The following is a 25,359-nucleotide window of genomic DNA, read 5'->3' on the forward strand; positions in this document are numbered from 1 at the left end:
TTTCTGAATTGAATTGAAAATGGAGAAGGAAATGTTGCTGCTGAAGTTAATAAATAGTTTTTTTCCATATTATATTTTGGTTAGAAAAAAACTAAAAAAGTTTAGAAAGTAAAAAACAAAATCGTACCAGCATGAATTAAGTTTTCTATATGTAGAAATGCTTACACATTTTAAGTGGCCGTTTTGACATTTATCAGCTTGACTGAATGTGTCTTCATAATCTGAAATACATTTCTTAATAGCCAAAATTATACAAATACTGAACAGGCAGAATAAGAATATGGAGATCTAAAATAAATGTTTCACTCTCCACCACAATTAAAATATAATAACCTGATTAAAAAATAATAAATTTCACTGACATTGTATAGAAATATGCATTGTGGATATCATTATTATTTGTGTTAGCACAGACTTTTTCTAATGAGCTTTTTTATCAAAAGCCTGCTGGACCCACACTCTGGGAGTGCATTTTGCTAAAGGATACTGAGGACAAAACTTTTAAACCCTGAGACTGGACTGTTTTGAATAATTCAGAATCAAGAAAGCACTGGAGATATTTCTCCATTCATAAATCTGCCAGAGGCAGCCAATCTAAGCCACTTTAGATGCAGAGACACATGGCACATTTATCTGTTTTTCATTCTTATGAAAGAGCCATGTCATTAAATGTCAGTAAAGTTCGAACAGGGACTTCACTTGTACGCAGAGCTCCTGGACTTTGACTCAATAAGGACTGAGGTTGCATCTGAATCTCGTCTTGTCAAGGTCCTGCGCAATACATCACCGCATCCGCTCTCAACAGGTCTGTGCATTACACAACCTTTGTGTGAGACAAAAATCATCCTTTACTGGTGGAAGTCTGAGCTTAAAGCTCTTGTCATGCCAACCATTTTTGTGTCCAATTTTTCCTAAGTCTATGTAGTTGCATGTGTGTTTTTCTAGTGAGTACTTGATCTTCAAAATCGACAAGGTTTTCAATGTGTGATGTCACAAGAATACTATTTATAAAACCCAAAACATAGAAAGATTAGGATGTTTCCATGTGTCACTTGGAGTCAGTTGTGTTGAAGCAGAGGTGCATCTTAAAAAATTTAGGGGTCTGGAATTCAAGTGCTCTCTTTGGGACTGGGCAGAAACCCATATTATCTGTATGTTTACCTTTCCTGATGAGATTCCAGATAAAAGTTGCTCAAATGAACTGGGCTGGAGGTGGCTGGACTCACCCTTAAAATAGGGTGGGGAGCCAAAGCTCCCTATCCATATTAAAATGATTCATTTTAATGTGGCTTAGGCATCCTATTTGGAAGACCCTGGATGTCACCCTTTGGGAGTTATCTGCACAAATACCATTGACAGGAGAAACAGAAAGACTTAGAACCTGCTTAAAGGAAAATATGCTCTGTCTGACCTTGGAGAGCCTTGGGAACCCACAAAATAAGCCGAAGAATGTCACTGGTGAGAGAGGTGTCTGGGGTTTCCTCCTCATCCAATCTCAGACAAGTGGAAGTCAGTGGACAGTGGAACATCTATCTTCCTGGACTTAGCTATCCGCAGCAATGGTCTTCATTAGGAATAAAGGTTATGATACTATCAATAGATTAACATGATCCAGTTTTCTGAACAACTAATTTTGGGAACATTTAAGAAAAAAAATATATACTAGAGAGACATTTGATGGATTAGTCAAAATTTTGTAATTAGGGTCCTTGACAATTATTATACATAGCTGTTCACTCTAACTACTTTCAGTGTGTTCTCCATTATGCATGCAGATATTCACAATCAATGCATGTCAGATTAATTCATGTATCAAAACAGCCCCCTCCTATTATGTTGTAATGTTCTCCATCCATTGCACCATCTTGTGTCTGACTTCTGTCAGGCTCATCTAATCCTTTAAAAGTACAGTTCCTTGTTTTCCACCTGAGAGCATGCACAGTATTGTACATCTTTTTTACTGTATTGCAAATATAAAAGGGTTTATATACAATATAAAAGCAATGCGTTACACACAAAAATGCATAATACGTCAACATGCAACTTTGTATGCAACCAAATAACCCTTCTGAATCACTTACCCTTCCAGATAGCGAACCAGAAGGACATTCAGTATTTTGCCTCAGCAGTCAGTACATGTTTTAAGGCATTGCCATTTCTAAATGAGGAGCAAGACCACACATTTTTGAGACTCCAGACCAAAGCAGCAGGTGGAATGGATGAAGAAGTGTCTAATGTAAGTAATAAGACAGAGCCCTGTGGAAAAAAACAAAAACAAAAAAAACAGGAAATCACCCTGTCTTATTCTTGATCTCTCCATGACTCACACACACACACACACACACCTCTGCATACAATAAAATTCAATATTTTTCTGTTCTCTCTCAAACAACCATATGCAACTGCTACATGGATGAAGAAAGAGGTGGAACCCCAAACTCCTGAACCTAACCCCAAGCAGTTCTGTGTCATGGGAAAAACTACAGATCCAGAGAGGAGGAAGGAGCTTATAAAACCAGAGCAGAAGTAAAGGAAGAGCACATCAAAAAGCAGAGGGAAATGGGATCAGTAGGAATGCATGACAGTCCTCTGGTCCGGTGAATGGAGAATTAAAAAGAGTGTCCCTACCCCAAGGCACTGTCAGTGAGCTTCTTTCCTGCAAAGGAAACAGTCTAACTGTATTAGTCAAGGTTAATATCCTATTTATTGTTTTTTCTTTTTTTACTAGGAAATATATTTTTATTGTCTTCATACTATTTTTTATTTTGTATTACTTTCTTATACAGTTTATACATGTCTAGTTTCACAGTTTTCTCTCTTTTTTTTTTTTACATTTTTTTTTTTTACAGATTTTAATATCATACTTAGCATATGGCATGTATGGCAAACTGTAATGTATATTTTTGTTTGTAATTTACTTAGTGCAATGACAATCTACTTCAAAGCCAAAAACCTGCAGTTGGTTTTCCTTTACCCTTACTGAGAATGTTTTGGTTTATATTGATAAGGAAAATAAAAGTACATTTGCATTTAAAAGAAACATCTTCTATGTGAAATTTATTGTGATATTTTAGTAATGAACCAGGATAGTGTCCAAATAGCAGCTCTAGATATCTCTGGTGTCCTTAGCTTTTTACCCTGGATCTGCTTGGGTATTCACCTGCACTTCATGTTTGTGAATATAACTCTGAGGGAGATGGTTTAGTCCTAACAGTGGCAATCACCTACCATTACTTTATGAATATGCTGTAAATGTTGATATTTTACTAGTATAAATGTGTTGCATAACCATACAGTCATGAAATTTAGGTAACTGCTAAACAAATTGTAATACCACCAGACTAATTTGAGATCAGGCTAGTGAAAATAATCATACCACCCTTATTTCAACATGCATATATATATATATATATATATATATATATATATTTTTTTTTTTTTTTTTTTTTTTTTTTTTTTTTTTTTTTTTTTCTAGGGAATACTGCAAAATGTTGAGACATCATCCTCCTGGGGTGACACATCATATTTCTCCTAATACATCTTCCCTTCTTTGGCTTGTTGTCAAATTTAGTTGGAATGTAACATTCTACTTCCCACATATAATGCTGCAAAAAGCCAAGCTTCATCTTTTATTGAACACCAAATTTTCTCACTGGGCCAGCTTTGCCAACAGGCGACATCGGCAATTGCCTGGGGCACCATCTGCTGGACAGGGCGCAAAATTGTACAATGAAAACATTAAGAGTCCAAAACAATTTAATGTGAGTATTTATGTGTAAATATGTGCATTATGAAATCATCAATGCCTTTGCTGATAGGAAGTCCAGAGAACTTAAGTTTTGAAGAACATTGGGGATGTTACGGATGTTTTGCTGTTTAGATTGTCTCTTTGTGGAAATAGCACACAGTTCCAACGTCTAACTTGACCAGAAACCGAAAATTAAGGCACTTAACTTATATCTTAAATTTCTATGAGGACACATCTTAGTAATCCATTGTTTAAGATAATTTTAATTGCACATCCTGATATAATTTTTTAAAAGTTTTATTTACAACAACATTATTGTTTCTTTACAATGACACATTTATATTTTTTAGTTTTGAAGTTTATTGCAAAGCTTCATGCTGGATTTTTCCACTTCAACCCCAAGACATTTGCAAAACATTTATTGTTGTAAGTTCCCAGGGTACTTATCTTTCAGGTTTACATTCATTCTTTAGAGATAACTGTGGAGTTGTTTTTTGACAAGAGTGCAAGCTATGCATGAGGGGGCGGCAAAGAGGCACTCTCAACTTGGGCACCAAAGAATTTAGAACAGTCCAAAGCGATAACTCACAGCTGCTTCTGTTGCTTTGATTGGCTAAAAGCTCAAAATGGGAGGCATGTGCCACTTTGTGATTTACCCAGTCAGCTTAAAGAATTGTACTGCATGTCCCTTCCTTTTGTGAACATTTCTGTAGGGGCTGTTTTCAGATGGATATTGTGTAGAATTTAAAATAAAATACATGGATCAATCTGGTTTCTACCAGGTTACGCTACTATGGCTCAATGACACATTATTGTGTCTTCTGAGTCCAACTCAAGGTGCTCTGCTCTGAAACACTCAAGGAGCAATACTGTATGGTAGCTGCCAGAAAGTATGGCAAGCCACTAAACTGCAATGCTTTTACATTTAGTGGAACCAGGGGGTAAGGCTGCTGGAGGACACTGGGACCATATTTCCTCCTTCTATTGCATTCTATTTCATTTCTGCAATGTTGCATTGTTTGTTAGTTCAACTGCTAATTGTGTTCTCTGCTTTTTCTCGTTATAGTAGCTACAGTACATCCGCTCTGTTTATCTGTGACACCATTCTCATTGTAGGCATTAGCTTGGCTGTTGATGTAAACGACTACAGTTAAAGATGACAGAGTTGTGCTGTTTGTTTGTTGTTTTCTTTAAGTATTAGGTTCAGTTCTCTCCTGGGCATAGCTATGAGCTCTCTTACTATGACTAACTGTGCACTCTCTTCATCTTTTTCACTTGAAAACTGACTCTGAGCTCATCTGCTTAGGGTGGGCATACAATGTAAGCCCTTTTCGGGCCGATTTCCTAGTTGTTTGAACATACTGTATTTTCAATCAGGCCAAGTTTCAGCCTCATCATGCGTCCTGCGTCATGTAGGTGTTACAGGGGCCACCTCCCGATCCTGAATCGTAAGGTCGGGAGAAAATCAACATCTCAAAACATGTCTGAAATTCAGTCGGCCCTCTTCAGGTGTTTGTGAGCAAATCCTGCTGTTGAAGCAGAGCTACAAGCGTCTATGGGCTAATTTATCAGAACCTCCGGCACTGTGGATTTGAAAATAAGGGAGTTCTTCTTCCTTCCAAATTGCCAAGAATGATCATTGCCATCTCTCAGCCCTGAGTCCAACATGTGGTTTTTGGACATGCAGTGTGAGCAGGTACATCGCATTAGAGCATCGGGCCGTAGAGTACATACATTGTGAGCTGTGAACTTATAAACCCTGCGATTTTATCATACTGAGTACAATGATTGAAAATTTTCTACAGTGCATGCCCAGCCTTAACTGTTTCTTTCCAAGACAGAGCCATCTGTGGAGTTAGTTTACATTACCTTCTTAAACATAAAAAGTGTTCATGGATAAGTGCTTCTATATTTATTTTTTGTGTTTCCCTCTATCATCTTGATCCCCCAATTAGAATGCATTATCATATGAGCAGAGGTGAATAAAGTACCAAAGAATTTTATTCAAGTAAGAGTACCACTAAAAGATTAATCTTTTACTTAACCCCTTAAGCCCAATGGGTTTTAGGAGCAAATTCCACCTGAAATTACATCTGTGAATTAAAGCAAGTATAGCTTCCTAACTATAAATTGGAAATACAATCGTTTGCATTTGTATGACGTAAAGGCATTGATGAATATTTTTCAGATGGGAGCACTATTTTAAATGTCACCATATCTGATTAATAGGTGATAAAAGAAAGAACAATGAAAAATATTTAGCCTCGCTAATATTTTTCCAAAATAAACACTGCAAAATGAAAAACCATTTGAAATTCTGGATGACGCTTCATACTTTATACTGTAGATCCACATCGTGACTATAACTCAAGCAAAGTTGGACTGAATGAGATGAAGCATGTTTCTTCCACAAAGGTTTTAGCGGGCAGTGTACTAGGAAATGTGATTGAGTGGGGCCAAAAGTGGCCAAATTGTGCCATATGCATTTCTCGACTCATAAAAGGGAATCTGACCAGACAAATATGCTGATTTACATTATTATTAACCTTCTGTATAAGATAAAGCCTTTGATTTAGCCTTTGTTTCATTGAAACGTACCATAAAACAGACAATAAAATCACCAAACTAAATATAAATTAAGATTCATTTTATATTTTTTGTCACCAAACATTTAAATTACTAAACATATTACTAAAAACAATAATTAGAAATCCAAAAACTGTACAAAAATGTAAAAATCGATTAGAAGCTTCAGAAGCTTCTGTCAAAGAATTTGCTAAATAATTATGACACATGTCCCCACCATCAGTCACAGGTGTAGCGGGACAAACCTGGTTTGCAGTTTTTCACAGCTATAAAAAAAACAACATATTTTTGAAAAAAAAAAATAATAATTTAATACATGTTTTAGAAATTTTAAAGCCCCATTTTGAAAGGCATGTGGATGAAATACCATGTGACTGTGTTTTGGTCATTTCTATAAATAGATAAACATGAGCAGGTGTCAGATGTGCTCGCCGAGCTTAAGCGGTTAGAAGGTAGTAATCCAACAAATTACACAAGTAAGAATAAAAAAAGTGCTTTGTAAAATTGCTACGCAAGTAATCCTTGACTCGTAAAATCTGATCCAATGCTTAAAATTATAACATCAAAGAAAATTATTTGAAAATTCTAACATTGCAAAGTAATGAAAATGTTAGGATTCCAGTTTGTGTGGGTTGTTTTTTTGTGTTTTCCTCTCTCCATCACCAGGCAATGCCCTGTCCTCGTTGGGCCTCCTTGCACACCTGCGGCTCGTTGGGTCATTTCCAGAGGAGAACTTGAGAGTGTTTGCCAGTATTGGGTACTCTAGCCAAACTTAGATTAGCAGAGGCTAACCTTAGCATTGTTTCTCTGAGTCTGAACTTGTTTTTTGTCTTTGTTCTACGGCAGGAAGACTTCCTGTGTTACTGGATAAGCCTGGACCTTCTACCCCTGGAAGGATTTACTGAGTCTCACTGAGCAAGGGGAAAACCTCCACATGATCTGTTCAAGTCCACTCCTGGAAAACCAAGTGACAGTCCACTCCTTTACTCCTCTGGGTCCAACGTATGTCTGCCTGTCCGCTCTCCAACGAGTTCCCTCTTCTCTGGGTTAAACCCCCACAAACTGGATCCAAGGATAAACAAATAGCCCCCCCAAAAGTGAGTGCCTCTCCAGCAATATTCAAACCTCAGTCAATTTTCCCACTGTCCCTGAACTGATCACTGTGATCTCCCCTTCAGAGTTTCTGGTTCCAGTTCACCAGTCCGCTGAGTTCCAGTATTGTTTCCCCACAGAGTTTTAATCTCCATTAGTGTTTGTTAACCTACAATAAAGCTGTTAAACTTTTACCCTTGGTCTCTGAGTGGTTCTCTGCATGTGGGTCAGATCTTTAAAGCCCATTATGACAAAAAAAGTAAAAGATACTAATAACATTATTACAAAAAGAGTTGGGCAGAAGAAACACTTTTCCCGAAGTGATTTTTTCCACATAAACATATCAAACTCATTGCAACAGTAGGTCATATGTCAGGAGAGTATATAGATCTCCAACCTGAAATAGATACTGCTTACTGTGTTTTAACCTGACCTCAAATAGCTCAAATAACTAGTGGTGGGCGTGGTTACAAAAAATATATTCATGTAAGAGTAGTCATGCTCTTACAGGGATATTACCTAAGTAAAACTACAGTAAAGTACAACTTCAGAAATATTTTTTCTTTCTAAAATTTGTAATCACTGTCTGCATATACAGTGATATATAAAGCCTATACACACACGCAGACATCTGTTTAAACAGTATCATGGAAAAATACAGGAGTCAGACGCAGTTGAAAACCTTTTCCATTTTTATGACATAATATTGACATTTAAGAAAACTACAAAAATAAAATAAAACAAAACATGCCTTTTAAAGCTAAAATTGGTGGAGAAATGCAACACACAATTCAGAATACATGAATACACAATCTTCTTTTTGGTGACCTTTGAATGTTGGTGACATTTTATTCTAATACATACATTCATAAATAACAATCTTCTCTCTTTATATTGCCTATCTCTATGAATCTCATACATCTAACTGTACCTCATCACATCGCAGTATATTGCATATCTCAAACAGAGGTGGAGTAGTCATTTAATACTCAATCTTTCTCATAGAAATATTCTCACAGAAGGGAGGTAATATGATTGGCTTAACTTAATAAAGGGGATGAAGACAAAGTATGGATCATAAACACTGAGGGTTTCCTCTGTCTTTTCTTAAACAGAAATAAATCCTGCATAGTGTTGATATCAACATCTTGGTATGGGTGATGTGGATGTATGTATGACATACAATTTGTGTGCATTTATCCACCTGAGGTCTACCTTGTTGAATATTTATGGACTGTAACACAAACGTAATATATGGACAGTCATTCTTAAATCATGGTATCAAGTCCTCAGTGAAAGAACACAACATCAATTTCACCAACATTGCTTGCCAACTGTTTTCTAGAAAACATGCTACACTCAGCAGACCTGGGTCAAATAATTAAATAACTAAGCAACAAAGGATTTCAATAAATAAGTAAGAATGCTTGTCCAAGTTTTATAACAGAGGTTGCCTGTACAAATTCTCAGTCGTCTGGGTCATGGCACAGACTTAAACCTTCCTTCTATCAGAGAGTCTTTGTCAATTCTGGTAGTTGCCATCGTTGGACCATATAATTGTTCTTTCACAGTCTTGTTAGTCTATTATTCCTTTCAACCAGGAACTGTAATGGCTAGTTAACACAACAATAATAATCAATTGTCCAAAATGGCACCAGTCTCCAATTCGGCAAAATCATTTTAAACACGTTTCCTTAAATGTTCATTTTAAAGTTTCAATTGATTTACTTCCCCATAGTTTCTTATGTTTTTTCTAAAACTTTTATTTGAGCTTGCTCCTAATCAAAGTCACTCAACCTATTGTGCTGTAGTGTCACACCTTACCAGACAGGTATTCTTCAAATACAGTAATACTTGAGAGAGAATGAGAGCTATAAGGCTTTTTATCCCCCATAGTACAGTGGAGAACTGTCTTAGTCCTTTTTAGCAAAATCACTAGCTTCTCTTATAACTATACTCACTCACTAAGAATTGAACCAAGCCAGGCCAAAACAATTGTAGCACATTATTTTGAAATAGAGGATTTAAATCTGAAGTAGTCAGGTATTAAACAACAAATCTTTGTATGTATTTTGACAGATATTCATTGTGTCACATTAAGAATTATTTGAATGAGAGGACTAGATTATAGAAATCATCATAAATTATTTTTGCTTAATATTTATAGAATTGGTTCGGGCAAAGAATTCCATTTCATTCTTAAAATAGACTGGTGCAAAAAAACTAAAAGTAAATGTATATAAAATCACCAGTCAATCAAATAACTAATACATTTTAGGTCTCATTTTCTCATGCCTTACTTAAAATACACACTGTATGGTTCGATAACTTTGGTTTAAGAGCATTGCCCAAGGGCATGTAGTGGTTGGCGGTGAAGGATCTAATTCAACAGATTTCCAATTGTAGTACGATTCCTCTCCTAACTGCCAGCCCTGTCACATAACCACATTTCAAAATAAGGTAGTTGTCAAGTCTTTGTAAGATGTTCCTAAAAGGGGAATGGAATTAGGAATGGTTCGTTTTAAAACAACCCTTGGCAAACAAGATTGTACCCTAAAGGGCTGGTTATACTCCCGCAGCAGTGTGTCGCAGTGAGCTTGTCGCAGGTATGACGATAAAAAAACAACCTAAACAAGTAACAGGAACCTCTTGTATTCTTGCAGACAAAGTGTGCATCTTTGTGATATAAAAATGGTGAAATAACTTTTAAACTATTTTATATTTTGGGGGTGTTAACATTTTTTGTCTGGGTAGAATTATGTCTTTATTTTCCCTGTCTCTGTGTTTGCATCAGTAATATCTTTTTGGTGATTGAAAGTATCTACACTGCCTGCCAAAAACACAGTCACAGCCAAAATAAAGGTCACATGCTAATATTTGTTGGCCTGCCTTTAGATTTGATGACAGCATTTGTTGTGGCATTGTTTTCAAAGAGTTCTGCAATGTCAAATTGCCACTCAGTGTTTCCATCCAGTGTTGCATTTTTTTTTTTTACCAAGATCTTGCATGGCAGGTTCTAATAGTAGTGCAAAGCCTTCTCCAGCACATCCCAAAGATTCTCAATGCGCTTAAGGTCTGGTCTCTGTGGTAGCCAGTCCATGTGTGAAAATGGTGTCTTATGCTCCCTGAACCACTCAGGCTCAGTTTGAGCCCAATGATTCCTGCCATTGTCATAATGGGATATGCCCTTTGTCTTCAGGGAGGGAAAAAATCCATTGTTGAAATAAAATGTTGATTCAGAATATTTAAGTAGTCAGACAACCTCATTGTTTGAGCGCCTACTGTTGCTGAACCCAGACCTGACCAAGTGCAGCAACTCCAGGCCATAGCACTGCCCTCATAGGCTTGTATAGAAGGCACTAGGCATGATGGATGCACCTTCACTTCACCTGTGTCTCTTCCTACCCTAATGCACCCATCATTCTGGAACAGGATCTTCCATTGCTCCAGAGTACAATTTGAATTCTCCCTAGCAAAATGAAACCTTTTATTCTAGTTAGCCCCACTGAAAAGGGGTTTTCTTAAGGCTACACAGCCGTTAAGTCCCAATCACTTGAGTTCCATTCACATTGTGCATGTGGAAATCCTATTACTTTCACTGTTAGGCCGGAGTTCTACTGTTGTTTTTTCTTTGATTTGATTTTACCAAACGTCTAAGTGATCACTGATCATGATCATTCAGGATTTCTTTCAAGTACCTTTTTTTCCTTGGAGACGATGGGTCCACACTATCCTTTCAGTGTTTAATAATGCATTAAGGAGTTTTTGCTTGGGAGTGTCTGCAATCCTCTTATATGTTTTCTCTGCTTGATGGCAGCCAATGACTTTCTGAAGCAGACTATTATCTTTTCCACGTCCAGGGGATGTGTCGTTCAACAGGTTTTTTTTTTAAACGAGACCAGATACATCAGTTGAGTTTAAAATACTTGTTGTCTGTTGAAACATAATCACCCCTTCAGTAAATATCCAATGGGAGGCTGATACCTATTTGCTTAGGTAAATAAAGGTGTCATTTTTTAGGTCAGGCAGTGTATATTTTAAATAAAACTAAATAAGGTATCATTTAACAACAGTATTTAGCCCAGGTCTGCACTCAGTACATTATAGCCCTTCATATGCACTTGAAAGGAAAAGTTCTCCTAAAGTGAACAATGCTTCCACCCACTCCTCACTTTAACTCTCAGCAGCATTCATGGATTATTTCATTTTACTGAGTCACTTAATCAATCTGAGGTTTGTCAGGCTCCAGACATGCTTCCTCATATCTCTTCTTTCTAGTTTCCACAAATGGAGACGGATACTTCTTGAAATATGAAGAATTATGATAAAAACAAAAAAAGATATTTCTTAACCTACAAAATTGACAGAAAAAATGAAAAATTGAATGCTACATTTATCCATGGATATAAAAAAAACCTAAAAGACTAGCTATACAGAGTTCAGTTTTTATCCTCAAGAAGGAGCTCCATGTGTTGTCAACAGCCATGTAAAATATGTTTTGTTTTTGCACAAGGATGAGGGCACATAGGGTCAAGCAAACCCAGTATCTTATGATTTAATGTCGCATTAGTAATATTTGCCAATCACTGCCCATTCAGACCTCTTTTCTCGAGTTGTGTTTTTAAATGTCCAATCAGGATTATTCAGATTTGAAGCCCAGGACTGGCGTAGTTCTAAGCCAAATCATGGCTGTGCTAAAAGGTCAATCAGCTTGCAATCAATGTTAAAATCCCTCAACAGTGACCAAGTCCTGTGCAATAAGGGAAAAACAGCCCTCGTTTAGGAAATTACTGATCTTATGAATCCGAATCTGAGGAGAAAAGCAATACAACAGATCACTATACAAAGTTGAAGAATAATTTCACAAGACACATATCAATAAGTCTCCCCATATTCTGTTCAAACAGAAGAAATTCATATTTTTTAACTATGCCACAACAAAAGGGCAACAGGCGTTTCATCTTTTTTTCCTAAAGCTTGTGTTGTTTTGTCGAGTGCTGGTTTTCCTGCTAAAACCTGTCATATAACTGTCCTCGCCTGGACCTTTTCCCCTTCCCTCAGTCCAGGGGTTGGACAAGAAACCATGAGCATCTATGGCACATAAGTGTCGGCCATCTTTACCTCGGGCAGATAGATTTGACTGATCTAGAGAGCCCGTGCTGTTACATTTCTTTATCATTGTGGGAGCCATTGTGCATGGTGTTAGCAGCGATGTCAGAGAGAGACTGTTCAGTGTTTCTGACAAATGTTCGTTGTAGAGGGCTTGGTGGCAGCCATCCCTTCCTGTCCCTGCCTCTTCATCTGAAGGGTCCATGGAGTCCTGTTGGGTGAATCCCGGGCTGGTGCTTCCACCGCCGCTGCTGCTCTGACTCCTCTGTTTCCTGCGAGTCGCATGCAAAGTAAGAGCAGAGCTCCGTCTATTTAGCAATGGCGACCCCTGGTTTGCTTTTTGTGTTTCTCGAGGGTGTAACACAAGGCTGGGGACAGGGCAGAGGAGAGGCACAGGGAGACTTAGGTGTTGAGGTGGGCAGATGCCAAGGCCGAGCCTTTCATCCAGCGTTGCCTGCAGGCTGCCATCTGAACTGCCCGTGGCCAAGGACGAGTCACTCTGGGATGGATTCTGCATAATCAAAATATTTATTGAATATTTTTTATTTATTTTGAAAGGTTAATGTATTTCAGTAACTCTAGCTAAACAAATGAAACTCATGTATAGCTCAACTACACAAAATAATATGATCTCATCTATTTTTTCTGTTAATCTTGATTGTGACTGGTAGCAATGAAGATTGTCTCAGTCGCCGCCCTGCTTATGGATGAGGCTTATGATACACCTGAGAGTACCACAGAGTATTAATTCTTAAAAAAAAAAAAAGAATTGAAAGCATTTATTTTTTTTATGTTTTACAACTGAACAATTGACCTTGGTTTTATATTTTTCTTTTAATATTGCATCACTTTGTTTATATGTTAAGTTACTTTGTAGCACTTGGATACTTGCATGTAAAGTGCTCAATAAATTAGTATTATCTTTGTAATTATTTAAAATAAGAATCTTTAAAAAAAACTGTAAAAAAGTATCTTGTAAAACCCCAAAGTTTGTCTTTTGAAACTCAAAGTATATGTACTTAATATTTGGCTGGGTTTTGTTTATATTAACTACTGTATTGATGGCACTTTGAGGGGATAAACCAATGTCTCTGCTGAGGTGTTCAGCTCAACTGCATCATTGGGTGGAGGGTTAGATTAGGTGGAGTTTCTGGCTAATTAAGAATTTCATGGTGGTTAAATCTGGTATTGTTACTGGAATTGTGTGCCAGTGCAAAGTGTTGATGGAAAATTAAATCTGCACTGCCAACAGGCTTCTCAGCAAAAGCCTGAAGTACCAATGTCCATGCTGAAACACTAGACACTTTCACAGGAACACATCAGAGAGAGAGGAGCCATAAATGAGGCGAAGCCATTTGAATGAGTAGGTCAGAACCAGGGACAACATGGCCAGGGAACCACATTCTTCAGCCTGTTGACTTTAAATATTCAGCTGGCTATTTCAGAACCTGATTGCTGCAAAGCAGATTGTCTGTAACATTCTCTCTGAGTTAACATGAGTAAAGCTGCAATCACATCAAGTGCAAATTTAATGGCTGAAGCAAACCATTTCCATGTTATCCCTATGTTGAGAGGGGGTCAGTGTTAGATGGAGTGAGGCAAAGGTCTCAATGCTAATGTGGCAAATGGGACGATTTTGGTCAATACAGTGAAGAGCACCAGTGCACATTTGACCTATGTGAGATGACATTGGTAGGAGTTTAAAAATCTACTTTTGTCTATGTTTGCATTGCAAAAACTATTCAGGGACTAGATGTGGTTGTGACAGAGGGTGAAGGAGCTCAGTGTAGACAAGCTTTTTTTAATCAAAATGGCATATAGATATAATAATGTTGACAAAGGAGGAAATAAGCATTTAATGCTACGTTCACACTGCGAGCAGAAGAGGCAGCAGAAGCAGTTAGTTTTCATGCAAAGTCAATGGTTGACATGCATCTTGGTGCTGTAAAATATGTTCGATTTTATTATTCTGGTGCCTGCAGTTTGGATTACATATGTGGAAAAATGCCTTCCAGCCGCTGTGAACGGTAGCGGAAAACTGCAAAGAGGCGACCAGGCCAGAGGCTGCTGTTGAACTGGGTTCCTAGTGACAGAGCTTCGCTGGTGTACAGGGGTCTTAGCAGCTCCGACAGAGAAATAATATTTGAAGCCAGGATCGTAATCTTAAGGAAATGACTGCACAGAAGGATTTTTTAGGTTGACTTTCTCACTTAAAACATAATAAAACTACTTTTTAGGATCGCAGCAAATATCGCTGCCATTGTTACAGGCAAAGAAAGGATAAGGAAAATACTTAAGTACACTTTCAGGTATCTATACTTTACTCCATTACTTATTTTTCTTCCTAGCTTTGACTTCTACTCATTACATTTTCACACAAGTACCCATACTTTCTATTCCTTACATTTTAAAACAAAGATTACTCATTATTCTTGGCTTCGGTTTTATGTTTATAAATAATTATTTCACCTCCTGTGCGCCATCCACTGCAGATCATAGGTGCCATCCACATCTAGTCAAAACTAGTGTAATTGGATGAGTCATATAACACAGTCATTGGTTAGTAATTCGTCAAATTTGTGGTGACGCCAAAGGAAATTTGAGAAGCAAGCAGGTGTTCTTCAAACTGCAAAGGTGAATTGTCTATGCCATGCTACAATGTCAGATTAAAAAAAAAATGTCGAAATGTCTGAAAGGTCAGACACAGGTCGGGAGATAGAGATGAAGACCAACAGGACCTCCCTCATATTGGCCCTAATCTCAAAGAATTTTTCGAAATATTCGGAAAAATTTAGCATTCAGTTCATATAGTGGGATCTGGCTTTTTTTTTTAAAGGTTACTTCATACTTTTATACTTAAAGTAGTTTTTGGAGCACATGCTTTTTCACTTTTACTTGAGTAAAGAGGTCAAGTTGATACTTCAACTTTTTACCAGAGTGTTTTTAAACTGCAGTATCTATACTTCGACCTCAGTAATGAATTTGTGTACTTTTGACCCCACTGCCCAACGCGCATCAGACCCACTTTCCGACTGAGCAGCCGCAGCTGCGAAGATGCTTTAGCCGTGCGCAGAACTAAACTTGTAAAAGCATCAAAAATGAAGCAGCACACGTGTTTTTGCTGCTCCTGCTGCTTGCTGTGTGGACGTAGCATAAGAGGTTTCTAGGTGACGTTAAAAAGCCTCTAAACTGAGGCCTTACTGCTCTGGCCCCTTTGTCTGACCAGCTGCCTTCTCTGATCCTGTGCTCCTGTCTGAGCTCCAGAATGCTGTGTCACCTAACCTTAATCTCCCCAAACTGGGAACATCTCTGGAGGATCTGCAGGACCCAGGGACACCAGCAGGTTTGTTCGGCTTTTCAGAGAAAATAGCTTTCCGCTATGCTGAGGTGAAATCGACAGCTAGCAGACTCAATTACATAGTGTAGTATTTAAATTGCTGTGCAAATTCCCGCACCAATGGAATAGCTTGGGATCATCAGGAGGAATTCCGCATTTGTTGTGATTGCACCATAACTCAGGGGTACCACACTTGGATCCAGGAAAAGACACCAACGAAGGACACGCCTATCCTACTAGCTAGACTCTCCAGCTACAAATCCAAGTTAAGCTTAGCTGAACTTGGGAGACTTCTCTGATTAAAATGCAAATCAGCAGAGGTTACTGGTCTGGTAAACTTAAGTAAAGCATTTCCAGCTAAAAATTTTGGTTTTTGATTTACTGTTTAATGATCATTATATTTATTCAGACTGCAAGAGACCATTTTAGGCTAAAGCAAACAGTAAAATGTGTACACACAATCTATTTCATATATATTGATAGAAAAAGGAGTGTGGATGAAAGGATGGAAAAAAAAATACACTGAAAGTGAACTGAAAGGGGTAAAAAAAGACAAAGGCCACTAAAAAGGAAAAAAGGAAGGAAACAAAAGCAAAGGCTACATAAGAGACTCTAAGGACCCCAAGCCAAGAACAACAGTGTGCACAGCGTCACTATCAGGCTTGGGGCTGGCAGGGCTAATTAGGTGAGTGCCCCAGAGCATTGCCGTAGCAATTGAGGATCACAGAGGCACTCAGGCACGAGCTGAACAAACTAAGCAGGTACACGACAAGGAAAAATATCTGTTTCCATGGTTACAAAAAGAGCAAGAACCCAAAAAAGCTTTTTTTTAATTTATTTATTTTTTTTTTATTCTTGGTCTTTTTATGCAGCCAATGAAAAGGGAGTGTTTTTTCCAATGTGGATTAAAATTCTTCATTAAATGGATATAAGAAATGTTTGTTATGAAAGACATGGATTGCATGTCTTTTTTTGGATTGAACACAGTAGACTTTGTCTTCTTACCTGAGAGCTCAAAGGCTTGTTATTAGCTCCAGGAGAGCGCAGGGAGGCCCAGGAGGCTGGGGTGGCAAGCATGGCTGGGCCTGTGTCTTTAGGAATTGTTCTGTCCCCATGACTATCTGAATGTGCTGCGGCAGCTGGATGGAAAAAATCTGCTGGTAGGTGAAGTATGGCTGAAGTGACATCACCGGATCCACTGCATCTTTTTTCATCACCTTCTGTAAAGAGGGAAGACATTTTATTAGTCTTGAAATCAAACAGATTTAAATTATACTATTTGAGTGTGAATAAAATGAAACTACAGTAAAATCATAAACCCATACCAAAGGATGTTTATTGTTTTATTCTTTTTAAGGGTAACGCTTGATTCTTCTTAAAAGAAGAAAATAGTTTTCTCCAAAACATACTCTAGAAACTGTTTAATTTGTTCATTACTGTACAGAGGTGTACTGTGGTGTACTTCATGTATCATAAAAAAATCACAGAGAATCCACAGCTGTCAGGCTTTTATGTGGACCAAAACGCAGAAAAGAGAGTGACATCAATGGATTCAACCTCCGCATGTTTATTTAAATCTGTCGAAAATCTATAATAGATAGAAGTGGCATCAAAAAGGACAACAATGTTATCGTCCTTGAAATCTACTCTCTGTGAGCGCACACTGGACATATATAAATCTGGGATCCTTTCACAAGATGTGCTTCATGACGACTATAAATGGATAAATTGCAAAATAGGGTATGGCTACTGAAAATCTGAGCAAAGTACAAGCATGTTAACACAAGCATGTTTACACAAAATGTGCATATATATATATATATATATATATATATATATATATATATATGTAAAAGGAAATTAGTAGAAGATAGATTTTTTTTCACCACAATGACTAATGCAAAGTACCTAAATATAAATATATATATATACACAATGGCGTAAATATCGGTAAGCAGAGAAAGCAGTTGCTCACGGGCCCACAACCTCTTAGGGGCCCCATCAGTGACACCTGGTTGGCCCCCTACGCAATTGTAGACTAGGATGTCTCATTGCAGATGTAATGGTGCGAAAGAATTCCTCTCAAACCCACCTGAAACTAAGGTGACTGACCACACCGACCGTATTTATATCGCAACACATGCCAGATTTCAGCATGATGGTGAGCCGTTTAAACACGACACCAATAGCAAAGCAGACAGTGGTACTTTTAATTTCTATGTTAACAACTAATTTCATCTCCCTGAAATGAGTCTTTTGGAACTTAGGATGTCTGTAACATGTGGTGTGTTGTCACCAATGGTTGCATTCAAGGTGCACAGTCACTATTTTTCCATGTGTGATGTGTGATCATATACTACTGAGAATCACATAATTGTATCTTCTTGGTCGATTTAAGGAACTGTCGCCATATCCTAAACCATTATCATTTGTTGTACTTCATATGTTTTCATGACACCTAGACTATTTCTCCAAACTGCCTGTCTTTGTTTTGGCTAGAGAAGTGTGGAGACCTTCACAACCTTCTGCATGGTTAATTATGGAGAGACAACTTCTCAATAACAATACAGTGACAAAGAATATTTTGTAAATAATGCCCCAGTTGAGCAGTAATACCAAAAGCCATGTAACCTCCCTCCCAGTAATGGTTACCTACTTGTGTGTGTGTGTTGACATAAATAACTAAATTCAGTAAATTAAATGACTGTACTAAATGTACTTCCCAATGGCAAAAAAAAAAAAAAAATGGAAAACAAAAATCCAAAAGGTAGGTCAAGCAAGACTTCAATGCACTGTAGTACCTTTTTCATGTGCTGAGGTTCGCCGCTCTGGCAAAGGAGGAATTAGAAGTGGATGAATAGAATCCTTGCACTCCTGAACGCCACCATTACTCCCTGAACTGGAGAGGTGAGGTCTTCTGCAGACCTCCTGTGTGAGCAACTCCTCCGAACTGTTGGAGTCACTGCAATCCCTCTGAGAGTAGGATTAGAAAAGTAGAGGAGACATTTTTAAGAAGCTGTGTAAGTAAAGGAATGCATAGAGTATTGGCACCACATCCAAATGCATAAGAGCTTCACTGGAGCAGTAAACAAATCAGACGGAAGCCTTTAATTTCCTCTCACCTTAATGGAAATCAATGCGCCCATCCCACCTCCAAACACAACCACACCTCTATACCTCGATGCAATTCTAATTTTTAATTACTTTCTCTAATAAGCATATAACAACAGCTTTCAAAGCATCAAATTGTTTAAAAAAGAAAGCATACAATTTTTATTTAATTTAATAGCTTGTTGATGCTGAGCAGAAGAGAAATTGATGTAAGCAGTGTAAAGCAACACAAGTGTGACAAGTGAATTGCAAAGTCCTTGTTAAGCATGAGTGAGTGAGTCAGGATACACACCTGACTCTCTGTGACAAGCAGCTGGTAGCTGCTGTGTTCATCCAGGCTAAGGTCATCAGGTAACACTGGAGATGAGGATTTGTCTGACAGCTGTTCTGACATCAGTGATGCCGCTTCCACCTCTGCCAATCGGATCTGCATCACAAAATGCGCAACAGTCAGATACGTTGGAGCAAAAATCAGCAAACAAAATGTAAATATATTAGCCATAAATCAGGCTTAGGGTGAATATAATTTTAAACCTTGTTTGGAATTTCATTTTATAAATACATTTATGACATTCAACATTTTGCAACAAAAACCAGATAAGAGTTTTTGACATACTTATAAATGTATTCTGAGGCAATATATTGTTAGTTTTACTTTTAACCAACTCCTGAATCTAACAGTAGGATGGCATTTGGAATGATTTTAGTCCTGATCAAATTAAAAGCACAAAATATCAGATTCATCTCTCAGTAGCACACTATATTACACGATCGGTGTTGCAGTTTACAGAGATTAAACATATTTACAGTCTGAAAACATGTTTTGTTGTCTGATGTGTCTCCATTCAGATGCTTTGTACAGAATTTGCTGTAAACAACATGAAAGTATGGTTTATCGGCTTATGCTGATAATAGATGATGTTAGGGATATTATTTTTATAATTTTGGCCCATTTGGTACCAGTTTGAACATCTTAAAGTAACAGCCACCATGACTATTTTTGCTGAGCATTCCAAATCTTGTATAGCCATAGTCAAACTGACTTCTAAAAAATGGCATGTTAATTTTACACCAACAACATCAAATCGCCATATCTTTATCTAATACAGCATTTGGGTTGTAACAGCACAGAAGATTTTGATCATATATGAGCAGCCTATAAATATGCAGCAACATTGTGAGAACATAATGTCAGTATAACCCAAACTCTAAGAGCAATGTTTCCAACTCTTTGTTGACTAATCCCACAAAGACTTAAGGTAGTATATGGCTACTGTAAAGGGAAAGCAACATGGTACTATTGATGTATACTCAATTGAATGTCAACTGAGTGTAGAGCTTTTAAAGTATTAAAACAACACCCCTTGTCAGACTAAAAAATAGTGGTTATTATAGTGCGAAAGTAGAAATGACTGAGTTATATTAGAATTTTCAGTTATCTTACAATTAAATATATTTTGTCAGATTTAACTGTGGATCTCTCTTCAAAGAGGTTCAAGGTATCATTGCTTGATTATGAATTATAAGCTGCAAGGTCAAAATTCTTCAATAGAATCCATTATGTAAGGCAAATAGACAGCAAATGTCTCTGGCCTATAAAGTGAAATAAACACATCTCCATACAAACGCATAGGTAATTATGTAAATAGCACATCATGCAAGACAGATGTGTCGACAGCCGTTTCAATTGTGCTGGAACCTGTTTAGTGTAGCACATATTATCTCATGACGCAATAACGCATCCTAAGCTTTTGACACTGAAAGGTATAAATGGACATTTGAGGAAGAGATGACTGTATTATGCATAGAAAACGTCAGACTAGTTCCACAAGCTGTTGAGATTAATCAGCTTTGAGGTATGCCCTACAGGGAGTCAACATCTCTATCATCAACAAGATTATATTTGCATTTCCAAATTTCTTTTGAAAGAATAAAAGAAAGATTAGATGAAAAAATGACAGAAACACTGCTATAAATTATGAACCCCTAAGGGATGTATAACTAATAGTGTACATTAAAAGGTAATGATATAAGGTTACTGTATTGATAAGAAAAAACTTTTATTGTTTTTGTGAAACAATGTATTGCTAAACACTATATGCTAACCTCAGAAACAGTTTCATATTTCCTAACAAGACAATAGGATGATTAATGAACACGTATTGAACAATAAACCTCAGCTCTAAAAATATTTACCATTATATTAATAGTAAATTCCAATTAATTGACCATTACATAAAAAGTTATGCGTGAATTTTACTAACTACATTAGTTTCTTTTAAACCACGTGTAAGGATTATATGTCATTGAGCAGGACAGAAGGTCTCAGTATTCAGGCAAGACAGAAAGAGATTCAATAAAAGACATTTATTGAAAATAAAAACAATTGGATCTTTTGAGCCTGTGGCTGGAGTGGGGCACCGCCCATTACTAGGAACTCTGGTTAGAGAAAAACACAGGTAAGTGACCATAAGAATCTGATGGAGGATGATTTACAATTCAGTCATCTCCTTAGAGTGAGGTAGGATCCAGCCAATGGTCTCCCAACAAGAATAGAATGTCCCAGATTCTGCAGCCCCAGAGAACAAGCAGGAATCTGAGCCAGGTCAGGAAAACAATTCAGAACAAGAAGGTTCAGAGATCCATGAGTCCGTAGCCCGGTCAGGTTTTATGATTAGAACAGGAACAGGCTGGTCCAGGGTTCCAGAGGTCCACAGAAAGTTCAGGCAGAACATTCAGATGGGAACAAGCTCAGTGGTAGAGAGGCGGAACAGGGCAAGATATCAGGAACTATAGTATGCTAAAAACTCGGTCTTCAACTTAAACTCAATCACAATGATCTAGCCCAGATAGCTGGGACTGAGCCGTATATACAGAAGCAGAATCACGTTAGTTAGATGAATGGTAATTGGAAACTGGGCAGAGTTAGACAGGTGAGTGAAATGAGAAATTAGGCCAGGTAACAGAGCCTTGATCATGACATTAAATCAACATTTAAAATACTTGTATTGCTTTTTGTGTAACTTTCTTTCAAGAAAAAGGTTGGTATATTCATGAATTATTGGTATTTCTAGAGAAATAAGGCAATTGGCCATATCATTGGGAAATGGAATATGTCATGGATCAACAGTGATGCTTGGCCTTGTTTTGACATGAAGGTATATATGCAGCTCATGGATGTGAGATCAATTTAAGGCATTTACTGTAATAGTTTTATCATCTGTCCTTTTTATATTTTGTTTAAAATATCCACATTGATCATGTGAAAATGTTAATGGACATTATCTCACACCTTCTGTAACCTAAAAAGTAAACAAATATGTGTACATTCACTGTGGTATTAAATTTTTAATTAATATTTGTCTTGTTTTTATTACATTATTTTGATGCTTGGCAACTTGAAAAGCAAATTTTTCTTTTTTGTGAACGGGTGCGAATACACACACAGACACAAAGACAAAGTTGCCTCACTATCTTTGTGGGGACATCCATTAATTTCCACAGCTTAACCATGACTTTTATCCTAACCCTAACTATTATGGGTTCATATCTAACCCTAATCCCAACCTGAACTCCCTTCACAACTTAGTCCTATATGTGACTGCTGACCAAAAAAACAGCAATTCCAGGGTCCAGACATAGGGCCCTACAAGGACCAGGTAGTCCCCACCACCTGCCATTTTGTTTCAACGAGGGCACCACACTGTATTACAAAAACAGCACACACACACACACCCCTACATATGTACATGGAGCCTTGGTAGAAATTCAACTGAAGAAACTAATTTGCTTGTCCTCATCATCAGAGGCTCATCTGCTTCTGATGCAAACCAATCAGCTTTGAACCACAACTCCACGAAGCCCAATCAGCATCCAGAGTTTATATTAAAAGGTCTTCAAATCCACGACTCAGTCTGCTATCCAGCCAAGCGAAAGCAGAAAGTCGTCTGATTTTGACTCAGATGACCCAGATTCAACCCACCTCCATCCCCTTCTCTACCATCCTAGCTAAGCTCCATCTGGCTTTTCCATGGTGCTTCTTTGACCTTGTCCCTATCAAAGTGTAAATTCGTCCGGACTCTTACTGCATACCCTGCCACATCTCAATCTTTACGGCAGGAGACCCCCATGTGAAGCCTGATTCTGCCAGAAGTATATTCCCAAAGGGGAGTTTTTCCTCTCCACCTACGCTTCATGCTTGCTCATTATGGACGGGTAATGCAAATCTGTGTTTATCAAAGCTGGACATCAATCTCCCTGGGCCCGAGTGAAGCACCTAAGCGAATCAGCTCACACAGTCTACTGGATCTCACAAATTCAGCTCAAACATATCTTCTTGCCAACCAGCAGTCTATGGACTGAACCAGTTTCATCTATCTCCACCTCCAACACCAGTTTCAGGCCTGGTGGGGAAACATCCCTATTCTTGTACACCTGCTTATGTATATTAAAGTAAAATTCAGCGCTAATGTTTCCTGCTGAGGTTTGAGCGTCAAAGTCTTTATATAATTGTATCTGGAATATGAGCAAATATGCTGGAGCACTTCTCCTTGGTGGAGCACGTTTGCTGTTGTTTGTACTATTTGAATCAATTTCTTTCGATGACTGCATTTGGTTTTTGCTAGCAGCATTTGGTTTGTTGTTGCACCATTTTAGTTTGCATTTGTTGTGTTGATTGTAGAGTCTTGTTAACAGCAGATACAAAATAAGGCAGATAATGTTTAGGCACACCACACTAACCTCCTGTGGGTGACTTTTGCAGTCCTTGCAGACAGGGGAAGAGCAGTAGTGGTGGAAAACTGACCCAGAGAGGTTGTCAATCATGTCTCCTTCCAATGAGTCCTTAATCAGCAGGGACACACTGTCCAGCCACTGGCTCTCCTGCAGAAACACATAAACAAACACGGCATTATCACACTGAAAATAGGAGCAAATTATTGTAGTTTCTGAAATATCATTGTTTTCATTAATAATAATCTTAATCTTATCCACAACAGAAAGAATTACACAGTTATTATCAGTAAAAATATTTGAAACCCATATTAATATCAGCTAACCTTTATTAAAGTACAGCTACAAGGTTTTCCAATATCTGATTTGTGTAAGACTTCACTCCATTCTATAACTGTTTTTTTTTTATGGGGCAATCTTTGCAAAATTACACCTACTCTTTGTACCATTCTCTTTGTCATCCCTTTATTGTTCTCTTTCATTATTGCTTTCCTGTAAAACATGCCAAGTTCTGAATGGAGAGTGTTGCTCAATTAAGCACAATATGTTGTAGAAAATTTTATTTTCAGCTCCAACTGACAGTTGCAAGACAGGCATCACTCTCTCCTACACTTATACCTCCTTCTTGCAGGTTCAAAGCTGAAGCCATGTTAACTGCATTTTTCTTGTCTTCCTTAATGACATAGTCAGTTCTTATTTGTGGGTGATGGTAATTCCCATGTGGTCTAGTTACTTGGATCTTTCTTAACCCCTGAAAGTTTACAATTGTAATATTTAGTTAAAATGCAATAGTTAATCTTTTCTTCCTTGTGGACTGCTTATTTCTTCAGAAGATACCTTCTCCTCATGTTTTTTTTTTCAGATATCATTAAAAAGACTGCTAAATGGTGGAAGGTGAAGAGGGCAACAGATAATACCAGGTCCTTGGCAGCAACCAAGTATTCAGTGAACATTTACAATTGCTCACATTGTGGCAGATGCACAGTGGGGGGTGAGTCAGCTTGATTGATGGATTGTGCTGGGGGTATTGGCTGTGGTATTTTGTGCCTATGACCCCGTTTGATTTACTGTTATCTGGTTCCTTACTCTATGAAGCTCCTGTATGTCCATCTTTCTTGACACATTTCTTTCTCTCATATTTAGACTATGATCCAAACTAGTTTAAGGAGTAAGATGACATAATACCGACATTTGCATTCTTTGAATAGATTTAATCATTGGATGTGTTCAGACTTATCTCTTAAATGGGAATAATCAATTACATAGAGAAGTGCTGACAAAATAGAAACGAGGCCTTCTTCAATTACATAAAATAATTCCATCTTTACAACAAACATATAATCATGAAGCAAAAGCTAAAACTATGATGGAGGATTTGTTTCTGATGGTATAATGATAGCATTTTTTTATGTTATCAAAAAACAGTTCCAGCTGAACAAGTTTAATTTTTTACCCATTCAGGTTAGAAAATTAAACATATTACTTAACACATAAAGTCTTTTTTTTTTGTCTGTAATGCTGAAGATTATGGCTTACAATCCAAAATTCCCTTCCTTTAATTCAAAGCAAGTGAACATTTATTTTTATAGCAGATTTCAACAGCAAGGCAGTTTAAATTGCTTTACATCATAAAAAAACATAAGAA

At 37.5% G+C, this 25,359-nt stretch overlaps 1 protein-coding gene across 1 annotated transcript in view; it reads right to left on the reverse strand.

Moving 5' to 3' along the window:
* Positions 1-8,118: 8,118 nt before the first annotated feature.
* The window catches only part of cacna1i (calcium channel, voltage-dependent, T type, alpha 1I subunit), a 223,517-nt gene continuing 206,276 nt past the window's right edge, over positions 8,119-25,359 (reverse strand). The window contains exons 34-38 of the mRNA XM_015374068.1: positions 23,724-23,864; positions 19,276-19,410; positions 18,674-18,845; positions 16,878-17,092; positions 8,119-13,046 (exon numbers count right to left, since the gene is read on the reverse strand). Coding sequence (XP_015229554.1) covers positions 12,384-13,046; positions 16,878-17,092; positions 18,674-18,845; positions 19,276-19,410; positions 23,724-23,864 — 1,326 coding nt within the window. The 3' untranslated portion in view covers positions 8,119-12,383. The remainder of the gene's footprint in view (positions 13,047-16,877; positions 17,093-18,673; positions 18,846-19,275; positions 19,411-23,723; positions 23,865-25,359) is intronic.

The sequence above is a fragment of the Cyprinodon variegatus genome, unplaced genomic scaffold (genome assembly GCF_000732505.1).
Source record: "Cyprinodon variegatus isolate N-32 unplaced genomic scaffold, C_variegatus-1.0 Scaffold96, whole genome shotgun sequence".
In the NCBI taxonomy this organism is placed as follows: Eukaryota; Metazoa; Chordata; class Actinopteri; order Cyprinodontiformes; family Cyprinodontidae; genus Cyprinodon; species Cyprinodon variegatus.